The 23,663-nt window shown below is 46.6% G+C and overlaps 1 protein-coding gene across 1 annotated transcript in view; it reads right to left on the bottom strand.

Moving 5' to 3' along the window:
* LOC126235015 (protein sister of odd and bowel-like) overlaps positions 1-23,663 on the bottom strand; it is a 244,428-nt gene that overhangs the window by 205,178 nt on the left and 15,587 nt on the right. The window contains exons 2-3 of the mRNA XM_049943750.1: positions 18,476-18,617; positions 18,034-18,292 (exon numbers count right to left, since the gene is read on the bottom strand). Coding sequence (XP_049799707.1) covers positions 18,034-18,292; positions 18,476-18,617 — 401 coding nt within the window. The remainder of the gene's footprint in view (positions 1-18,033; positions 18,293-18,475; positions 18,618-23,663) is intronic.

Here is a 23,663-nt window from a genome sequence, read left to right as displayed (position 1 = left end):
CGATGGCGACATGTCTGATTGCCGAAATATTGTTCCCGTTGGACACTAAGGACTGGCAGTACACCCGTGAACCGTTCGAGTGCTAATTCACATTCGTATCTGTACGAAACAGGGGTTGCAGCTCTTTCAAAGTCACCCAAACACTTTAGCGAATCTATTCTAGAGTGTAACTTCATCTTGCAGTAAAAGAACTTTTCCATCTTCTACTGATAATGTCAAATATTACAACACAGCAGTTATGTACACTGAAGCGCCAACAAACTGGTATAGGCATGCCTATTGAAATACAGAGATATGTAAACAGGCAGAATACGGCGCTGCAGTCGGCAACGCCTATATAACACAACAAGTGTCTTGCGCAGTTGTTAGGTTACTGCTGCTACAATGGCAGGGTATGAAGATTTGAGTTTCATCGTGATGTTATAGTCGGCACACGAGCAATGGCACATAGCATCTCCGAGTTAGTGATGAAGTGGCGATTTTCCCATACGACCATTTCACGAGTGTACTGTGAGTATCAGGAATCCGGTAAAACAACAAATCTCCGACATCGTGGCGGTCGGAAAAAGATCCTGTAAGAACGGGACCAACGACGACTGAAGGATATCGTTCAAAGTGACAGAAGTGAAACCCTTCCGCAAATTGCTGAAGATTTCAGTGCTAGGCCATCAACAAGTGTCAGCGTGGTAACCATTCAACGAAACATCAACGAAACAACGCTTCATGATTGGATGATACAAAGCTTTACTCCTCGCCTGTGCCTGTCAACACCGACATTGGACTGTTGATGACTGGACACATGTTGCCTGATCGAACGAGTCTCGTTCCAAATTGTATCGAGCGGTTGGACGTGTACGAGTATGGAGACAACCTCGTGCATCCATAGATCCTGCATGTCAGCAAGGGACTGTTCAAGCTGCTGGAGACTCTGTAATGGTGTGGAGCGTGTACAGTTGGGATGATATAGGAACCCTTGCACGCCTAGAGAAGACTCTGACAGGTGTCATAGGCGCAAACATCCTGTCTGATCACCTGCATCCATTCATCCATTGTGCATTCCTATGGACTTGGAGAATACTACAAGGAGAATGCGACACATCCCACCTCAAGAGTTGCTAAAAAGTGACAAAGTGGTTCCAGAAACACCCTTCTGACTCTAAACACTTCTGCTGGCTGCCAAACTGCCCAGACATGAACACTGTTGAGCAAATCTGGGATGCCTTACATCGTGCTGTTCAGAAGAGACCTCCATCCATTCGTACTCTTATGGACTTATGAACAGACTTATAGGATTCATTGCGTCAGTTCCCTCCAGCACTACTTCAGACGTTAGCCGAGTCCATGCCACGTCGTGTTGCGGCACTTATGTGTGCTCGCGGGGGCCCTGCACGATATTAGGCAGGTGTTCAAGTTTCTTTGGCTCTTTAGTGTACATTAGTGTAGATCAACACAGGATTATTATGCTTTCAGCTACCCGCTTTCAGAGTCAGTCAAAAATTATAATGAATTTATGCAAGGGTATTAACTATAGCTCACAGTATAAAACGTTTGTTTTCTTCTGTTGAAAATATTAAATCACGCTGTCACACAGTGGGAACTGCGCATTTGAACTAAACATTTTCCAGAAATTTTATACATCAGAGTTCTTATGGGAATTACGTACAGTGAACTAGAACTACTATGGACTGTCAGCTTTTGTAGACATCAGCTACTGCGGTCTGTTTTCCAGTGTAACGTCGAAATGAGTAACTGGTAACGGTTAATGTGTAGAAGGTAATGGTTATGAATAAATGCCTAAACAAGTAAATGGGTTGACAGTAAATAGCTAACGGGTAATGAGTGAAGTAACGGTATCGATGTGAACATCAGCAGAGTAAAGGTTCGCAGTGAGAAGAGAGTGTCTATGCCACCAGCGAGCTAAACTTGTTACCGCTTTAAAGTTTTCCTGGTTACCTTTTTAACCGTTGACCGTTTTACCCATGTATCTGTAACCTATGCACTGCCTTCATGACTTTGTCATCTGCATACGTATGACCTAGACAATTTTATTTCAGATGGACAAACGAGTTTACGAGCGTTGCGTTATTTGAATGTAGCGCGCAGGCAGCGAAGACAACAACAACTTACCGCAACGTTACGTTTGCGTGGTGCGGCGTGTCCAGTGGTTCGACAGAGATACCAATTAGCTTGTTGCCGGGCACTTGTTCGCTCGCGGACCGATCTAAAGATACGGCTAATGCACTCGTGGCATATTTTGTGGGGTTCGATGTTCAAATAAATGTGTTAGCGTCGGCCTGTAAGGAAATATGAAAAATATTCTGATGGCACAAAATAAGGCTATCAATTTTTTTCGCAATTTGCAATTTTCCCATCACAAGTTTTACGTTCAGTGTTACGCTCTTCCCACAATGCACAATGATGTGTACTTGACATAAGAAGTAAATTCAGTTAGCAAGTGATTAACTTCTCATGGTCGGGATTCACAATCATGTAGAATTTTTTAAAGGACGTCATATTCGCCATTGACTGTAGGAGCTAGTTATTTCACAACTGCAGTATTTTTTTCAAGTGGTACTGCAAAAGCTGAAAGAATACGAAAATGAAACACAGAAAGTGTATACAGAACTGCACAAACGTTTTCGTAATTTGTAAAATTGAATGTTAATGGCTGGGTTGTAAAACAAACAGAAGCCGGCCGAAGTGGCCGTGCGGTTAAAGGCGCTGCAGTCTGGAACCGCAAGACCGCTACGGTCGCAGGTTCGAATCCTGCCTCGGGCATGGATGTTTGTGATGTCCTTAGGTTAGTTAGGTTTAACTAGTTCTAAGTTCTAGGGGACTAATGACCTCAGCAGTTGAGTCCCATAGTGCTCAGAGCCATTTGAACCATTTTAAAACAAACAGAAGTGATTGAAGGAATACTTTGTGAGACTGAAATTCCAGCCTAAATATAATTTACCGGGCTCTGCAAAGGCCACACAGAACTGACAGAACTAGTAATACCAGTACATTGGACAAGGTTCTTCGTTAACAGAGAAAGCCTTAAGAATATTGATTACATGAATGCGTGGTGGATACACCATACATTCATATAACTGATTCTCCTCGATGGGCAATGGATCTGCCACTTTCAGTGCGGATGCATATTTACGTCCGACCTCCTGCGGGAATCTCAACTTACCGAGCGTGGAGGACATGGACAATGACAGGGACTGCGAATAGCTGGTGCTAGGCGAGTCGGTCGAGAGGCGTGGCGAGATAGTCCGCGAAATTGCGATAAACACTGTGCCTGGGTGGCACAGTGGTTACCGCAGCTGCCTATTAAGCAGGAGATCCCGGGTTCGAGCGTTAGTCCAGCACATATTTCCACTCGTCACCACTGATGTCGCACACAGTCCTGACGCATCTAATACCAATAGTCACTTTCATTTCCTTTCTATCCCTCGTCCTTAAAAGTACACCATACTGATTACGTCCATCACATCTTACTGGTATGGTAATGGAATTTCGAGTGAGAGTAGCAACGAAAAGAAAAGTGAATATGCAAACGAACTTAAAGCATGATTTACATTGTGCGTTGGCTGTGACCAAACCTAATATAAAACTATTGTAAGAGATAAGCAGTAGCAGTTCTCATATTGAGTCATTATTTCTTGGTTCCGTCACACACACACACACACACACACACACACAAACACACACACTGTGGATACGCGGTGCCGAATAGCACCACCACGTGCTGCACTCAGAATCGCTAGACGTCGTGGCATGGAATCAATGAGCGCCTGAATATGCTGCTGGGGGAATACTCAGCCACGCGATTTGCACGCGCTTCCAAAAAAACATGAGCTGTGGCTACAGAAGGATATAAACGAACGAGTAGTCGGCCGACCATATCCCAGACATGTTCGATGGGCAACATGTCAGGCTAACAGGCAGTCCAAGGAAACAGTGGTCCCCTTCGTTCTTCGAAGAAGGCTTGCCCATTCCTGGCCATATGCAGCTGGGCGTTGTCCTGCTGAAATATGGCTTGTAGAATAGCCTGCAGGAGAGGCAGTGTCTCGGGCTGTAAAAATCCCTGATGTTGTAGTAGTTGTTTAGATTTTCTTCAAGACATAGGAGGCGAGATCGTGTGCTACAGGTAATGGCGCCCTAAAACATATACTTGAAGTTTGTTCGATATGCCACTCAGCAGTCTGCCCGACTGCGTTCATCACGGTAGCGTCAAACGCATATGCAGCTGTCACTGTAGGACAAGCTGAAGTGGGACACGTCCGACAACACTACAATTTGCGACTTTGTACGCCAGTGTCGGCGTTCACGTGCCCATTGCAGTCTGCGGTATTGGTGGGTGCTGATCAGTGGAAGCCAACTCAGCGGCATGTGTGCAACCACTCCAGCCAGAAGAAGACATCGTCGAATCGACGTTGCAGTGCCTCAATTTGGCTGCAGCACTGTAGACGAGGCCGTTCTGTCCGAATGCCGGACATTTGCCACGCCGGACGTTTGCCACACATGCCCCTTCGCCAGGTAGCGATCCCTCAGGTAAGGGACCCTCTTCCTCGTATTTCTTCTGTCCGCTTTCAAACCGCCGTCTCCACATCTTACTCGATAAAACCAGTACGTAAGGGATCTTCTTCTTCGACATCTTGGCGAAATACAGAGCTTCTTTTCCGAAATCGAAATACACTCCTGGAAATTGAAATAAGAACACCGTGAATTCATTGTCCCAGGAAGGGGAAACTTTATTGACACATTCCTGGGGTCAGATACATCACATGATCACACTGACAGAACCACAGGCACATAGACACAGTCAACAGAGCATGCACAATGTCGGCACTAGTACAGTGTATATCCACCTTTCGCAGCAATGCAGGCTGCTATTCTCCCATGGAGACGATCGTAGAGATGCTGGATGTAGTCCTGTGGAACGGCTTGCCATGCCATTTCCACCTGGCGCCTCAGTTGGACCAGCGTTCGTGCTGGACGTCAGACCGCGTGAGACGACGCTTCATCCAGTCCCAAACATGCTCAATGGGGGACAGATCCGGAGATCTTGCTGGCCAGGGTAGTTGACTTACACCTTCTAGAGCACGTTGGGTGGCACGGGATACATGCGGACGTGCATTGTCCTGTTGGAACAGCAAGTTCCCTTGCCGGTCTAGGAATGGTAGAACGATGGGTTCGATGACGGTTTGGATGTACCGTGCACTATTCAGTGTCCCCTCGACGATCACCAGTGGTGTACGGCCAGTGTAGGAGATCGCTCCCCACACCATGATGCCGGGTGTTGGCCCTGTGTGCCTCGGTGGTATGCAGTCCTGATTGTGGCGCTCACCTGCACGGCGCCAAACACGCATACGACCATCATTGGCACCAAGGCAGAAGCGACTCTCATCGCTGAAGACGACACGTCTCCATTCGTCCCTCCATTCACGCCTGTCGCGACACCACTGGAGGCGGGCTGCACGATGTTGGGGCGTGAGCGGAAGACGGCCTAACGGTGTGCGGGACCGTAGCCCAGCTTCATGGAGACGGTTGCGAATGGTCCTCGCCGATACCCCAGGAGCAACAGTGTCCCTCATTTGCTGGGAAGTGGCGGTGCGGTCCCCTACGGCACTGCGTAGGATCCTACGGTCTTGGCGTGCATCCGTGCGTCGCTGCGGTCCGGTCCCAGGTCGACGGGCACGTGCACCTTCCGCCGACCACTGGCGACAACATCGATGTACTGTGGAGACCTCACGCCCCACGTGTTGAGCAATTCGGCGGTACGTCCACCCGGCCTCCCGCATGCCCACTATACGCCCTCGCTCAAAGTCCGTCAACTGCACATACGGTTCACGTCCACGCTGTCGCGGCATGCTACCAGTGTTAAAGACTACGATGGAGCTCCGTATGCCACGGCAAACTGGCTGACACTGACGGCGGCGGTGCACAAATGCTGCGCAGCTAGCGCCATTCGACGGCCAACAACGCGGTTCCTGGTGTGTCCGCTGTGCCGTGCGTGTGATCATTGCTTGTACAGCCCTCTCGCAGTGTCCGGAGCAAGTATGGTGGGTCTGACACACCGGTGTCAATGTGTTCTTTTTTCCATTTCCAGGAGTGTATTTATATATTTTGGGAAACGAAAGCAATTCCGACGATTATGTCAGTAAGTAATTAGTTCTGCCAAGTATAAATACGGTAGCTTCCTTTCACGCTTACTGATTGCGATAGAAACAGTCCATCGCCATGGGAGCAACAAGAAAGGAATGCTGTAAAGAGAATGCGAATGTACGCTAATCATTTCTTTCTGATCGCTGCATTTGTGCCTATTTTAATTACTACAACTGCATGCCCAAAAGACAACAAGGAAAGAAGAAATGGGTATCTGAATGTTTGGAAAGAAGAACGACATACTCCATATTAATTACTCTCTAAAATCCGATATCCCTTCCGGCGAAACATTAGTTAATAAAGTGTAGCGGAGCAATGTTCAAAACATGATTGAAAGTACGTACATAAACAGAGATAAGAACATCTATAATTGACATGTCATCTAAAGTCGACGTACAATTTTAAAATGTTAGAAATAAGGAAATGAAATTTTACAGAATGCTATGCTTGTAACGTACGTTGTTGTTCTACATTGTTTAACTCTGGTATTTACAGGGTCACAGAGAGAGCATCCTAGGTTTTGGAGGGAAAAGCAGTAATTGTAATGATCTTCACTACAACAGAAACAAGAAGCACAACTTAAGGAAAAATAATGTAATGTGTGTTCCAGCTCACAAGCGACTTTGAAGCAGGTAGTTCCTGTGTCTTAGTATGGACAGAGGTTATATTCGACAACCAGAATAAATTAATAACTGTCTCCTTTTACAGACCCCCGGTCTCAGATGAAACAGTCGCTGAACATTTCAAAGAAAACTCGAGTCTCATCGCAAATAGGTACCCTACTCATAAAATTATAGTTGGCAGTCACTTCAGTCTACCTTCCGTATGTTGACAAACATACATTTTCAGACCCTACTGTAGATAGAAAACAACTTCCATAATTGTTCTAAATACTTTTTATAAAATTATTTTGAACAATTAGTTCACGAGGCCATTCAAATTGTAAATGGTTACGAAAACAGACTGGACCTCTTAGCTACAAATAATCCTGAGCATCACGACGGGTACAGGAATTAGTGTACACACAGCCGTAGCGAGGCTCAATTCCGTAATAAAGAAATTCACCAAAACTAAACTCGAAATATATATATTTATAAAAGAAACTAAAAATTCGGTTGACGTCTTTCTAAGAGACAGTCTCCAAGCCTTCCAAACTATGTAAGTGAAGATCATATGTGACTTAAGTTTCAAGAACTCGAGAAATTCATACCAAATAAATTAATATCAGACGGAACTGATCCCCCATGGTACATAAAACACGACTCCTGCTGCAGGAGCACCGAAAAAGGCAGGTATAATTTAGATGAGCGCAAAATCTCCAAGATTGGCGGATTTCAATGCGAGATGCATTTAATAGTTTCCACAACGAAAGTTAGAGATTTTGATCCTATGTTAAGACAATCAGCGGAAAGGCTCAGTAAGCACCTGTACTGCGGGTCGGGCGGCGAGTGAGGAGGAGCAGGAGGAGGGGGAGACAAGGGACCCAACCCTTCGGAGCAGGTAAAATCGTGGCAAATGTTCGCCGTGGCAAATTTCCGCACACCGTTCTGCTGTCCGTTACGGTCAAACGGACAAGATAGCCCTCATCTCGCGCTGTGGCCACACTGTGTCGTCCAGTAGCCTATGGGAGACTGTACGATCCTCTTCTCTTCACTAGTTCCACATACGCCTCACTGTTGAAGCAGTGTGCCCTGTACGACCCACAATGTCACAGAACGACAGACCCGCATCCCGAGGACCAGTCATTCTGTCCCGTTCAAACACACAATTAGATGCAGATATTCGACCGTGTGATGTCGGCAAGGCATAGTGGCACTTGGTTACACGTTTTGACTTTGTATGACGGCAACGCAACGACTAAGTGTAACAGAACACTGACCTGTTCGGTAATAGAAAAGAGGGCTCTGTTGGATCTACGTGGATTCCACCTGTCTGCTAAAATCACTTACTATGGTTCCACTGTTCTACAAGTTCTCTTACAGTGACGTGTTGCGGACCATTACTTCTGTTTCATACACATGTATACCGTGTACAAACTCTAGGGACAGGTCGATGAGAGGATACGGAACAAAACAGGTCTAATGAATTTATGTCCGGAAATGCGTGGATTCCATGCTAGAGACCATTTATTAAATCATACATTGATTGCTACAGAGACTGCGGTCTATATACACACATCAAAATTTTTTTTGCATCACCCCGGTTCCCAGAACTCCTGAAGATGCGCGTTGACTGTGGATATTGCATCACAGACACAGTCCCTTTGACTGTTCAGAGATGTCACTAAACCCGCCCATAGATGTAAACAAGCATGCATGAGCAGCGCCTATTAGACGGAGGGGGTCCGACAGCCGATCAATTCCAGTCATTCCACCAGGAAGGAGGTACACTGCTCGTGTTGTCTGAAGTTCAACCATGCCTAGACGGTCAATACCGCGGTTCTATCACGTCCGCATTGTTACTTTGTGCCAGGAAGTGCTCTCAACAAGGGAAGTGTCCAGGCGTCTCGGAGTGAACCAAAGCGATGTTGTTCGGACATAGAGGAGATACAGAGAGAAAGGAACTGCCAATGACATGCCACGCACAGGGCTACTACTGCAGTGGATGGCCGCTACCTACGGATTATGGCTCGAAGGAATCCTGACATCAACGCCACCATGTTGAATAATGCTTTTCGTGCAGCCGCCGGACTACGTGCTACGACTCAAACTGTGCGCAATAGGCTGCATGATGCGCAACTTTACTCCGGACGTCCATGGCGAGGTCCATCTTTTTGCAACGACGACTCCGTGCAGCGCGGTACAGATGGGCCCACCAACATGCCGAATGGACCGCTCAGGATTGGCATCACGTTCTCTTCACCGATGAGTGTCGCAAAAAAATGGCTCTGAGCACTATGGGACTGAACTGCTGAGGTCATTAGTCCCCTAGAACTTAGAACTAGTTAAACCTAACTAACCTAAGGACATCACAAACATCCATGCCCGAGGCAGGATTCGAACCTGCGACCGTAGCGGTCTTGCGGTTCCAGACTGCAGCGCCTTTAACCGCACGGCCACTTCGGCCGGCGATGAGTGTCGCAAATACCTTCAATCAGACTACTGTCAGAGACATGTTTGGAGGCGAGCCGGTCAGGTTGAGCGCCTTAGACACACTGTCCAGCGAGTGCAGCAAGGTGGAGGTTCCCTGATGTTTTGGGGGTGACATTATGTGGGGCGGATGTACGCCGCTGGTGGTCATGGAAGGCACCGTAACGGCTGTACGATATGTGAATGCCATTCTCCGACCGATAGTGCAACCATATCGACAGCACATTATCGAGGCATTCGTCTTTATGGACGACAATTCGAGCCCCCATCGTGCATATCTTGTGAATGACTTTCTTCAGGATAACGACATCGGTCGACTAGAGTGGCCAGCATGTTTTCAAGACGTGAACCCTATCGAAGTTGCCTGGGGTAGATTGAAAAGGGCTGTTTACGGACGACGTGACCCTCTAACCATTCTGAGGGATCTGCGCCGAATCGCTGTTGAGGAGTGGGACAATCTGGACCAACAGTGCCGGAACTCTCGGAACCGAGGTGATGCCAAACTTTTTTTGATGTGTGTATATTGTTGCAGAGACTGTGGTCTAATGCGCGCTGTACCATGTAGCAACAGTTACAGTATGTGTTGAAAATTGTTTCCACGTGCCTCACGCATGCGTGGACGCGCCGTATCATGTTCTGTCTTACACGTTCACATCGGCCACGCTGCATCCGAACAGTGTCAAAGGCAGCATGAATACGCTGCTCCATTGTCTCCACATCTGGATACTTTCGAGATGGCCCCATAACCAGAAATCGTACGGGTTGAGATCCGGTGAACGAACAGGCCACGTAACTGGACCTCCTCGTCCGAACCATCGACCAGGGAAGACACTATCGACGCGTCCGAATGTTAACGGCTAAGTGGGCTGGAGCACCATTATGTAGCAGCCACATAACCCTTCGAATCCTCAATTGCAGTTCTTCCATTAGGGGAAGCAAAATCACCTGTAAGAAACGCCGATAGTTCCGGCCTCTTAGGCGACGTGGAAGGAAGATGGGTCCCAAAAAACGGTTACTAATTATTCTGGGCCATACATTCCGGCTGCACCGATCCTGGTGTTTCGCTGTCACCGTACCACTCTCTAGGAGAAAATAATGCATCTGTAACCGTGGCTGCATGGTACAGCGCGTATTGGACCACAGTCTCTGTAACAGAGTATCACTGAATGAATGGTCTATAGCATGGAAACCATGAATTTCCGGACGTAAGTTGATTAGACCTTGTTTGTTCCGTATCCTCCCTAGAGTTTATATATATAGTGTAGACCCTACCAATAATTTTGACTCACTAAAAAAAAAACAGGTGTTGAGTAAATATTGTACACTCCTGCTTTTTTAATGACTGTTTAGTTGTTCTTGTTATTTGCTGTCTCATATTCGTAGTATGTCTCGGAACTGAACGCCATAGCAATGTAAGAAACTTCACGACATGGTGCCTGAGACCAGAGGACAGACACAGTACCCACTCGTAAGCTCAGTGGGCGCCGCGTGCTCCTTTTTTGCTAGTTTCGGTCCAGTGAAGGATCCGCACTCCTTCCCACGGAGGCAGTAAACGTCAGAGCGCGCCGGGGCTATCTGTTGCGGATCCGTCCCCGAACCGAAATGAGTGTTATTACCGTACCGTACTGTTATACTGTGCTCTCCCATAGCGGCGCCCTCCTACCTGCCGTAACAGCCGTTCCCATTGTTAGGTGTGGGAGGACCGTAGTAGCCGCCCTATTATAACGGCAGCCTTAATTAAGTGGGTGGTCTGGCCAGGGTTTCCAGCGCCGATCTCTCCCGCCGCTTCCTGGAAGGACCAGCCAACCTGCGGTCTAGCTGATCTCCAGCGCAGTACTTGCTATGGCGTGCTATCACTTTGTGTTACCTTGACATTTCAACAAATAACCGAAAATATAAAGTATATAAATAAGGCCCGTCACTAATTCTGCACAACTGTCTTCAGAATATGGATTACATTCATGCTAAATCATGTTTAGCGGTATAACTAGATATACACGGTTCATTTATATAAAAGCTCCGACGCATTTTTTCCCATTATAGCAATAAGTTATGTCAACGACATTCCCATAATATCATTTCAAACGAGGAGTTACGAATATATTTGTGCGTGAAGATTAGATACCCGTTCTCAGTCGTGATTCTATACCTAAGCTCGTTACTAGTTTCTGATACCTGAAATGAAAACTGGGTTTCCTCATATAACGTATAGTTTGAGGCAGTGGGATCAGCTGGGACCAGAACGAATCAGGACACTGAACTATATATTTGGCAAGAGCGCTCATACGACCGTTTGTGGGCGAAGGGGGCAAGACCTGGGGTATGGGATATTTTTAATATTTGGGAAGACGAATGACGACTACTAAGTAGGTGATTAAAGTCAGTTTCTACCTTTGCCCTAGAGACAAGATATACAGTATGTTTCGACAAGAAATTACATAGAGATAATATCTGTAGAATGGTGGCGTTCCGTTTAGTTTAAATAATAAGTGGGAGCAGGACTGTCTTTCAATCACAAAATATAATAATGGTTTACAGTAGATTGTGGCGTATCCATCGTGTTTGTTGTTGTTGTGGTCTTCAGTCCTGAGACTGGTTTGATGCAGCTCTCCATGCTACTTTATCCTGTGCAAGCTTCTTCATCTCCCAGTACCTACTGCAACCTACATCCTTCTGAATCTGCTTAGTGTATTCATCTCTTGGTCTCCCTCTACGATTTTTACCCTCCATGCTGCCCTCCAATGCTAAATTTGATGCCTCAAAACATGTCCTACCAACCGATCCCTTCTTCTAGTCAAGTTGTGCCACAAACTTCTCTTCTCCCCAATCCTATTCAATACCTCCTCATTAGTTACGTGATCTACCCACCTTATCTTCAGCATTCTTCTGTAGCACCACATTTCGAAAGCTTCTATTCTCTTCTTGTCCAAACTAGTTATCGTCCATGTTTCACTTCCATACATGGCTACACTCCATACAAATACTTTCAGAAACGACTTCCTGACACTTAAATCTATACTCTATGTTAACAAATTTCTCTTCTTCAGAAACGCTTTCCTTGCCATTGCCAGTCTACATTTTATATCCTCTCTGCTTCGACCATCATCAGTTATTTTACTCCCTAAATAGCAAAACTCCTTTACTACTTTAAGTGTCCCATTTCCTAATCTAATCCCCTCAGCATCACCCGATTTAATTTGACTACATTCCATTATCCTCGTTTTGCTTTTGTTGATGTTCATCTTATATCCTCCTTTCAAGACACTGTCCATTCCGTTCAACTGCTCTTCCAAGTCCTTTGCTGTCTCCGACAGAATTACAATGTCATCGGCGAACCTCAAAGTTTTTACTTCTTCTCCATGAATTTTAATACCTACTCCGTGTGTAAGACCCCAAAAAACGGAAATAATGCTAGAGAAGAGAGACTGTATCCATTATCCTGCGGCCATTTTCACCCTCTAAGATTATACTGAAAATTCGTCGCGTTCTTGGAACTGGTCACATTTCTACTTGAAGAGATCAAATACCGGATTGTTGCTGCCATCATCACAAAGCGACGGACACACCGCAGCGGACCAGATCTGTGGTTGACTGCTCCTTTTTCAGTTTAACCCGTTCCGCAAACCACTTTAGTTAATACCAGGAGTATCGTTTTTGATAAGAGAACTACGAACTGTCCCTATACAGATGGCGCAGCCCTTCAAACGAAATGATGCAAATAAACGATAATGCCCAGTCTCAGTTATCACTCTAACGACCCCACTCATCTTATTAAGTAAATGACTCAAAATTAATTGATTTTCCGTCTTCCGTCCGTCTTGACTACTGTTTGGTCCGTGAATCGTTTCAGGCCAAAAAGTGTCGCATAGAGTTTAATGGTAACATCAAGGCTCTGGACAAATGTACAGCAACGTACAAGACAAATGAGACAAAAATGCACAAGAAAAACAATTATACGATTATAGTCTCCGAATGAGACATAGCGTGGCGCTTGAGAAGTAAGGTATACACCATTTTGTCAGGGCCGGTGGCTTAGATTCCTTTTCGCAAACTGATCTTGCATTTTATACGGTTTCCCTGAATAACTTATCAGGAATTCCAAAACATCCCTTCATCAAGCCTAAGCTCATTTTCTATCATCATTTGTAAGCTATTGAACATATACTAAGTCTAATGAGCTCCAGAAAAAATGGTTCAAATGGCTCTGAGCACTATGGGACTTAACATCTGACGTCATCAGTCCCCTAGAACTTAGAACTACTTGAACCTAACGAACCTAAGGACATCACACACATCCACGCCTGCGGCACGATTCGAACCTGCGACCGTATTGGTGGCGCGGTTCCAGACTACTCCATGTCGGTTGATTGTTAAGAAATAATTTTCGTTCACTTCCTTTCTTTCATTTAGTTGGAACTGAGTTTTGAAGGAGGACACAAAAATTCGTCTTACGAGAACTTCGATGTCTGAAAACGAGGATTCTGCGCTTGTGAATAAGAGTCTCTTGGTCGTAAGATCCTACAGTCTCTCTTAAATATAGTCAAAGCATCCATATTTTGATTATGCTTCTTAGGATAATGGAACGGTACCCGACTTGGTCTGATATGGAATAGATAGAATAATTCCAGCGAGCTGTAACACGGGGTGAGTAGGTGATCCTAGTAAAAAATTTGTTAAAGGAAATGATGTAATGACACTACAGCTATACATGCAAAAGGAGTTAGTAAAAGCTATTGCTGGTAGAAACATTGTTCAAATTTAGACTCCCATTCGACTGGATTCTCAAGAGGAAGTATGTCACTTGAGCATTTGTAAACTTTAATGTACAGTTAGAAGATTTATTGTCAATGTATTCCTGCCTCCAGTTTGGCAGAATGTGTCTTCTAATAAGATGTAAACTAGAGCCACCGATATGCCCTTTTACTTACCGTATAACTAGTTTCGAGAGTTAATTCCAATTTAAAATGTCACAAAGATTATTTATTGCGAAAAAATTTCAGAAGAAAGAAGACCATAAGTCAGATATTTCTGTACAGAAATTGTTCTTAAAATTCCATTTTTGGGCCAACTGAAATAAAAAACAATACTTAACTGTGGCAAAGCCAATTCTCCACACTACCTTTCTACCAGAAGTGTCAGTCCAGCAAACTATGCAGTAGAATGTAAGGTCCGAGAAATAGTGAAGCGGATATTAGCAGATGTATAGTCGTGAGGGCGAGTAGAGAATAATGCCTTTGTGGTTCAGTCGATAAGAGTATTTCCCGCTAAAATCAAGAATCCAGATTCGTGTCCCGGTTCGGCACACAGTTTTAGTCTAGCAACTCTTCAGGAAAGACCGCCATTTCCAAACAGCCACTAAACAATCTGTTCAAAAGTATCCAGACACCCTTATGTAATGCGTAACTGAACACCAGATGTGACGAGAGGCCAATATAAAAGAAGGCGGGGACTACCGTGTTGTCAGTGGTCAGGCAGTAACAGCACAAACGAATCGGTCAGAAAAGCTCAGTGACTTCGACCGTGAGCTAGCCATTGGACGTCATCTGATTGTGAGTCACAAATCCGTCAGTTGCACTCCACCCGTACAATGGCTGCCCAAGTCGGCTGTTTGTGACGAGACTGTCAAGCGAAAACGCGAAAGAACAAGTACAGCTAAACCAAGACTAAAGCATACCTCATGTTCTGACGAACTGAGATCGTCGAGAATTGCGGAGGGTGGTTGTAAAAATAGCGTGATAACAGCGGAGGGAATCGATCGTGAGTTCCGAAGCAATTCCAGCAGTCCAGCAAGCACGACTGTGCGCAGACAGTTGAAAACAGTGGGCTAAAATGGTCGAGCAGCTCTTCATAAACGACTTATGTCTGTAGTCAACCGTAAGCGACACTGATGTAAAGAGTGACGTCACTGGACAGCGGATGACTGCAGACCATTGGCAATCCGGTGGGAAGGTTCTGGTCTGGCGAATGGCAGAAGAACTTTATCTGCCACCACATATAGTGCCAGTAATGAAGTACAGAGGTGGTGCTGTTACGGCGCATGGTTGTTTCAGAGGTGAGAATGAGGTCCTCTTACTGCGCTTAAGAAAATGCTAAATGTGGAAGAAGATGAACATATTTTACATGATAGTGTAATAGGTACAGTAGAGAAACAGTCTGATGATGATGACTGCATCACCATGAAAATGCATCCTGTCATAAAAAATCAGCGTCTGGGAGGCAATGGTTTGTGGACAATGAAATCCCTGATGTTGATTAGCCTGCCTATAATACCGATCGGATCCCAATGGAACATTTTGGGATGAGTTAGAAAGTCGATTTAGCTCAAGCCTCCAGAATCCAATATCACTATGTTCTGTAATTTCGGGTCTGCCATTCCTCGAGAGACAGTTAGACACTTCATTGAAAGTGCCACAAGCACAGATCAAGCCGTCATAAAGGCGAAGGGTGGACACACCCGATATTAATGTGCACTAACAGGTGATCAGATACACTATGTGATCAAAAGTATCCGGACACCTGGCTGAAAATGACTTACAAGTTCGTGGGGCCCTGTAGTGCCCTGTAGTGCTGGAATTCAATATGGTGTTGGCCCATCCTTAGCCTTGATGAGAGCTTACACTCTCGCAGGCATACGTTCACTCAGGTGCTGGAAGGTTTCTTGGGGAATGGCAGCCCACTCTTCACGGAGTGCTGCACTGAGGAGAGGTATCGATGTCAGTCGGTGAGGTCTGGCACGAAGTCGGCGTTCCAAAACATCCGAAAGGTGTTCTATAGGATTCAGATCAGGACTCTGTGCAGGTCAGTCCATTACAGGGATGTTATTGTCATGTAATGACTCCGTCACAGGCCGTGCACTATGAATAGGCGCTCGATCGTGTTAAAAGATGCAATCGCCATCCCCGAATTACTCTTCAACAGTGGGAAGAAAAAACGTTCTTGAAACATCAATGTAGGCCTGTGCTGTGATGTGCCACGCAAAACAACAAGGGGTGCAAGCCCCTTTCATGAAAAACACGAGCACACCATAACACCACCGCCTCGGAATTTTACTGTTGGCACTATACACGCTGACAGATGACGTTCACCGGGCATTCGCCACACCCACACCCTGACATCGGATTGCCACATTGTGTACCGTGACTCACCACTCCACACAATGTTTTTCCACCGTTCAATCATCCAATGTTTACGCTCTTGCACCAAGCGAAGCGTCGTTTGCCGTTTGCCAACGCGATGTGTGGCTTATGAGCAACCGGTCGACCATGAAATCCAAGTTTTCTCACCTCCCGCCTAACTGTCATAGTACTTTCAGTGGATCCTGATGCAGTTTCTGTGTGATGGTTTAGATAGATTACACATTACGACCCTCTTCAACTGTCGGCGGTCTCTGTCAGTCAACAGACGAGGTCGGCCTGTACGCTTTTGTGCTGCACGTATCCCTTCACGTTTCCAGTTCAGTATCACATCGGAAACACTGGACATCGGGATGTTTAGGAATGAGGAAATCTCGCATACGCATGTATGACACAAGAGACACCCAATTACCTGACCATGCTCGAAGTCCGCGAGTTCCGCGGGATCACTACGGTCGCTGGTTCGAAGTCTGCCTCGGGCATGGATGTGTGTGATGTCGTTAGGTTTAACTAGTTCTAAGTTCTAGGGGACTAATGACCTCAGAAGTTGAGTCCCATAGTGCTCAGAGCCATTTGAACCATTTTTTGAGTTCCACGGAGCGCCCCATTCTGCTCTTTCACGATGACTAATGGCTACTGAGGTCGCTGATATGGAGTATTTGCCAGTAAGTGGCAGCACAATGTACCTAATATGAAAAACGTATGTTTTTGTGGGTGTCCGGATACTTCACATAGAGTCAGACAGTGTTAATTTACACAGTGCTCTTCTAACACCAACCGATTGGATCTGTAATAGCATCCGCAGATTTTACATATAAGGCTTAAAAGATTGTATAAAAACTGCAGGAACAGAAATCATGTGCGATGAGAGAATACCTTTCGATGTCAAAGGATGTATATACAAACGAGCGATAAAGCCAGCTCTGACGTAGGGTTCAAATTTGGGCCATGTGAAAATCAAACGAACGGAAGCTCCGTGTAACAGAGACAAGGTTGCTACGCTAGCCTGGAGGTGTGCACCTAAGAGAGTTAGAAGCAACCACATCTGAGGTTCTTTTCAGGCAGGTAACACAGTGGAAAAGCTTTCTGGATACTGGCACGGGCATGTCATGTGCGTGAATCCAACCATATGACTAAAACAGTACTTAGAAGTCCTGGATGCACAACAAATATACGAGTTAGCAACCTAGTGGAAGACCAGAAAACGAAGGGCTTGAATCCTAGAAGGATGAAAAAATTTGGCGTAACCAGACTAACAAGATCGACCCCGAGAGACATGAGAAATAAGGCATTGGAGAAGTAGTTTGATCATACAAAAAACCTTTAATGATTGAGTACTGGTGAGTCTTACGGGCTGAATGGCCGTGGTCGAAGAAACTTTTTGGTTGCTGACATTTCGTACAGAGCTGCGCCGGACATCTTTAGAGGAGCTCCAGGCGACGCTGAATCGGCAAAGCTCTGTGTCGCCAGCAGCACCTCCGAAGATGTCCAGGCAGGCCACGACCATGCAGCCCGGAAGACTCATCAGCAACTACGAACTAGACCGCAAACACATGGCCCACATTCAGGTTTATCTATGTGATGAGTGAAATCGTAAGTCTAACCGTTCGCCAGCGTATCCTGAGAATGGGAAAGAGTAGTTGGCAACCACTCACCTGTGGTCCCTGAGGTGGTCCTGCCTCCGGAACGCCTTGCCGCAGATGTCACACGAGTAGGGCCGCTCGTCGGTGTGAGTGCGCTCGTGGATGAGAAGGTTGTACGACTTGGTGAAGTGCCGCGAGCAAAACTTGCAGATGAACTGCTTCTTGGGTCGGTGGTGTTGGTGCTGGTGCGCGTGGTGGCCGTGGGAGGTGCCAGATGCCAGCGAAGGCGACGGCGCCGGGACGGTGGCCGCCGGAGGTGGTGGCGGGGGTGGCTGTGGCGCCGAGCCAGCAGAGACCGCGGGGGCGGAGGCGGCCGTTGAGGCTGTCGTGGCGGAGGCGGCGGCGGCGACGGCAGGAGGTAGCTTGGGCGTCTCGGCGGCCGCGGTCTCTGGGCTCTCCTCGAGGACGTGCGCCGGCGGCGGCAGCGGCGGGGGCAGCAGCGGCGGCAGCGCGCCCACCTGCTTCGTGTTGGAGGCGACGATCTGCGTGAGGCTCTGCAGCGCCAGGTAGGACTCGATGGCGTGCAGGTTGAGCGCCGCCGCAGCCGCTTGGTTGGGCGCGGCCGCCGCCTGCTGCAGAGCCGTCACCACGGCGCCCTGTCGTAAGCCACGGACTCTGTACCAGTCTCCGTCTCACTCCACACTGTTCTCCTCAAGCCCCCACACAGTAACTAGTACCAGTGTTATTTTCTCCCCTTTCGATTCCATTCACGGACAGTACACGGGAAGAAAGACTTCCATCAAATGAAACTACACTACCGGTCACTAAAATTGCTACACCAAAAAGAAATGCAGATGATAAACGGGTATTCATTGGACAAATATATTATACTAGAACTGAAATGTGATTAAATTTTAGCCGGCCGCGGTGGTCTCGCGGTTCTAGGCGCGCAGTCCGGAACTGTGCGACTGCTACGGTCGCATGTTCGAATCCTGCCTCGGGCATGGATGTTTGTGATGTCCTTAGGTTAGTTAGGTTTAAGTAGTTCTAAGTTCTAGGAGACTAATGACCACAGCAGTTGAGTCCCATAGTGCTCAGAGCCATTTGAACCATTTTTTTTATTAAATTTTCACGCAATTTGGGTGCATAGATCCTGAGAAATCAGTACCCATAACAACTACCTATGGCTGTAATAACGGCCTTGATACGCCTGGGCAATGAGTCAAACAGAGCTTGGATGGCGTGTACAGGTACAGCTACCCATGCAGCTTCAACACGATACTACAGTTCATCAAGAGTTGTGACTGGCGTATTGTGACGGAGCCAGTTGCTCGGTCACCATTGACCAGACGTTTTCAATTGGTGAGAGATCCGGAGAATGTGCTGGCCATGGCAGCAGTCGAACATCTTCTGTATCCAGAAAGGCCCGTACAGGACCTGCAATATGCGGTCGTCCATTATCCTGCTGAAATATAGGGTTTCGCAGGGATCGAATGAAGGGGAGAGCCACGTGTCGTAACACATCTGAAATGTAACGTCCACTGTTCAAAGTGCCGTCAATGCGAGATAGAGGTGACCGAGACTTGTAACCAATGGCACCCCATACCATCACGCCAGATGATACGCCAGTATGGCGATGACGAATACACGCTTCCAATGTGCCTTCCCGCGATGTCGCCAAACACGGATGCGACCATCATGACGCTGTAAACAGAACCTATATTCATCCGAAAAAAATGACGTTTTGCCATTCGTGCCCCCAGGTTCGTCGGTGAGTACACCATCACAGGCGCTCCTGTCTGTGATGCGGCGTCAAGGGTAACAGCAGCCATGGTCTCGGAGCTGATAGTCCATGCTGCTACAAATGTCGTCGAACTGTTCGTGCAGATGGTTGTAGTCTTGCAAACGTCCCCATCTGAAGACTCACGGATCGAGACTTGGCTGCACGATCCGTTACAGCCATGCGGATAAGATGCCTGTCAACGCCGTTGGGATCCAGCACGGCGTTCCGTATTACTCTCCTGAACCCACCGATTCCATATTCTGCTAACAGTCATTGGATCTCGACCAACGCGAGCAGCAATGTCGCTATACGATAAACCGCAGTCGCGATAGGCTACAATCCGACCTTTATCAAAGTCGGCAACGTGATGGTTCGCATTTCTCCTCCTTACACGAGGAATCACAACAACGTTTCACCAGGCAACGCCAGTCAACTGCTGTTTGTGTATGAGAAATCGGTTGGAAACTTTCCTCATGTCAGCACGTTGTAGGTGTCTCCAACGGCGCCAACCTTGTGTGAATGTTCTGAGAAGCTAAGCATTTGCATATCACAGCATCTTCTTTCTGTCGGTGAAATTTCGCGTCTGTAGCACGTCATCTTCGTGGTGTAGCAATTTTAATGGCCAGTAGTGTATATGGTTCCAGAGACATTTTCAAGTGTCAGACATTTACGATGTATATGCAGATTGAATCGGGGAATGAAAAAATGCATCAAGGCGAGGAATTCGAACCTGTCTCCTGCTGACTAGACAGGTGCGCTGATCACTACTCCACGCTGGCACCGTGGCTTTACAGAACCGCACGTACTAACATATCACGCCACCTTCCTCAGTACAAACCCCCATTCACGCCGCCCGCATCTCGTGGTCGTGCGGTAGCGTTCTCGCTTCCCACGCTCGGGTTCCCGGGTTCGATTCCCGGCGGGGTCAGGGATTTTCTCTGCCTCGTGATGGCTGGGTGTTGTGTGATGTCCGTAGGTTAGTTAGGTTTAAGTAGTTCTAAGTTCTAGGGGACTGATGACCATAGATGTTTAGTCCCATAGTGCTCAGAGCCATTTGAACCATTGAACCATTCACGCCACAGCCCGCCTGGTATACTCCCTAAACTCGTACAGCATTGCAGAGACCCGTCGCTTCACTCAGAATGTGTACATCATGTTTTGAAAACATCTCTGGAACCATATAGTTGCACTACTGGCCATTAAAATTGCTACACCACGAAGATGACGTGCTACAGACGTGAAATTGAACCGACAGGAAGAAGATGCTGTGATATGCAAATCATTAGCTTTTCAGAGCATTCACACAAGGTCGGCGCCGGTGGCGACACCTACAACGTGCTGACATGAGGAAAGTTTCCAACCGATTTCTCATACACACACAGCTGTTGACCGGCGTTGCCAGTTGAAACGTTGTTGTGATGCCTCGTGTAAGGAGGAGAAATGCGTACCATCACGTGTCCGACTTTGATAAAGGGTGGATTGTAGCCTATCGCAGCCGGGCGGTGTGGCCGAGCGGTTCTAGGCGCTACAGTCTGGAACTGCGCGACCGCTACGGTCGCAGGTTCGAATCCTGCCTCGGGCATGGATGTGTGTGATGTCCTTAAGTTAGTTAGGTTTAAGTAGTTCTAAGTTCTAGGGGACTGATGGCCTCAGCAGATAAATCCCATAGTGCTCAGAGCCATTTGAACCAGTTTTTTGTAGCCTATCGCGATTGCGGTTTATCGAATCGGGACATTGTTGCTCGCGTTGGTCGAGATCCAATGACTGATAGCAGAATATAGAATCGGTGGGTTCAGGACGGTAATACGGAACGCCGTGCTGGATGCCAACGGCCTCGTATCACTAGCACTCGAGATGACAGACATCTTATCCGCATGGCTGTAACGGATCACGCAGCCACGTCTTGATCCGTGAGTCAACAGATGGGGACGTTTGCAAGACAACAACCATCTGCACGAACAGTTCGACGACGTTTGCAGTAGCATGGACTATCAGCTCGGAGACCATGGCTGCGGTTACCCTTGACGCTGCATCACAGACAGGAGCGCCTGTGATGGTGTACTCAACGACGAACCTGGGGGCACGAATGGCAAAACGTCATTTTTTCGGATGAATCCTCGTTCTGTTTACAGCATCATGATGGTCGCATCCGTGTTTGGCGACATCGCGGTGAACGGACATTGGAAGCGTGTATTCGTCATCGCCATACTGGCGAATCACTCGGCTTGATGGTATGGGGTACTATTGGTTACACGTCTCGGTCACCTCTTGTTCGCATTGACGGCACTTTGAACAGTGGACATTTCAGATGTGTTACGACCCGTGGCTCTACCCTTCATTCGATCACTGCGAAAACCTACATTTCAGCAGGATAATACTCGACCGCATGTTGCAGGTCCTGTACGGGCCTTTTTGGATACAGAAAATGTTCGACTGCTGCCCTGGCCAGCACATTCTCCGGATCTCTCACTAATTGAAAACGTCTGTCAATGGTGGCCGAGCAACTGGCTAGTCACTATACGCCAGTCACAACTCTTGATGAACTGTGGTATCGTGTTGCAGCTGCATGGGTAGCTGTACCTGTACACGCCATCCAAGCTCTGTTTGACTCAACGCCGAGGCGTATCAAGGCCGTTATTACGGCCAGAGGTACTGATTTCTCAGGATCTATGCTCGCAAAATGCGTGAAAATGTAATCACATGTCAGTTCTAGTATAATATATTCGTCCAATCCTCTGCATTTCCTCTTCGTGTAGCAATTTTAATGGCCAGTAGTGTACATTTGATCAAAGCACCTACGTCTGGTTTCAGGTTTCGTGTGATACTGAGGTGCTATTGCAATACAGAGGAAGGGTGGGGTAGTGGTTAGCGCATCTGCATGGTCACCAGGAGACCTGAGTTCAAATCTTGCCCTTGGTACAAATTTTCAATCGTTGCTTCAATCTGCTGAGCTTTTAAAAAATGGAGGACCACAATTGGAAATAGAACTACATTCCTTAATTGAAACAATTTGGGAGACAGAAAACATACCGGCCGATTGGAAAACTGCAATTATATGCCCCATCTTTAAGAAGAATGATCCCCTTGTCTGTGATAACTACAGAGGAATTGCCCTACTCGATGTCACGTATAAAATTTTGTCGATGTGTATACTACACAGACTGATTCCCATAACCGAAGAACTGATTGGGGACTACCAATGTGGTTTCCGCACTAACAGATCCACTTTGGATCACTTATTCACATTGAGACAAATAAATGAGGAGGCATGGGAATTTAATGTAGATATCCATATTCTATTTATAGACTTCAAGAAGGCCTATGATAGCATACACCGACAGACACTCTTAAACACCATGAAAGAATTTGAAATACCATTAAAATTAATCAAATTAGTTAAAATGTGTTTGGAAGAAACCATATGCAAAGTTAAGACACCTGCAGGAGAGACTGAAAATTTTAAGGTGTACACTGGACTGAGACAAGGGGATGCCATCTCACCTATTCTATTTAATATTATCTTAGAGAAGATTGATAGAGAATTCACCAAAACTAATCCACAAGGGATCCAACTGCAGGGACAGAACATTACTAGACTTGCTTATGCAGATGATGTAGCCTTAATAAGCACTTCAAAAGCTGAATTAATCAGGATGATGCAAAATTATTACAAAATAGCTGAGAAAGCTGGACTTCATGTGAATGAAGAAAAGACAGAATATCTAGTCATAAGTAAAAAACTCCAAAAGAATACACCACTGACCGTATATGGTCTCACTTTCAAGGCAGTTGACCACTTCAAGTACTTAGGGAGTCTTTTTAGCAGAGACAATAGAGCAGAAATAGAAATAGACGCCCGTCTAGCAGCAGCTAATAGAACTTTTTACAGCTGTATCAAAATTTTAAGGATGAGATCACT

This window comes from Schistocerca nitens, chromosome 2, assembly GCF_023898315.1.
Source record: "Schistocerca nitens isolate TAMUIC-IGC-003100 chromosome 2, iqSchNite1.1, whole genome shotgun sequence".
NCBI classification, from domain to species: Eukaryota; Metazoa; Arthropoda; class Insecta; order Orthoptera; family Acrididae; genus Schistocerca; species Schistocerca nitens.
The sequence above is the reverse complement of the archived record's forward strand: the minus strand, read 5'-3'. Positions and strand labels throughout refer to the sequence as shown.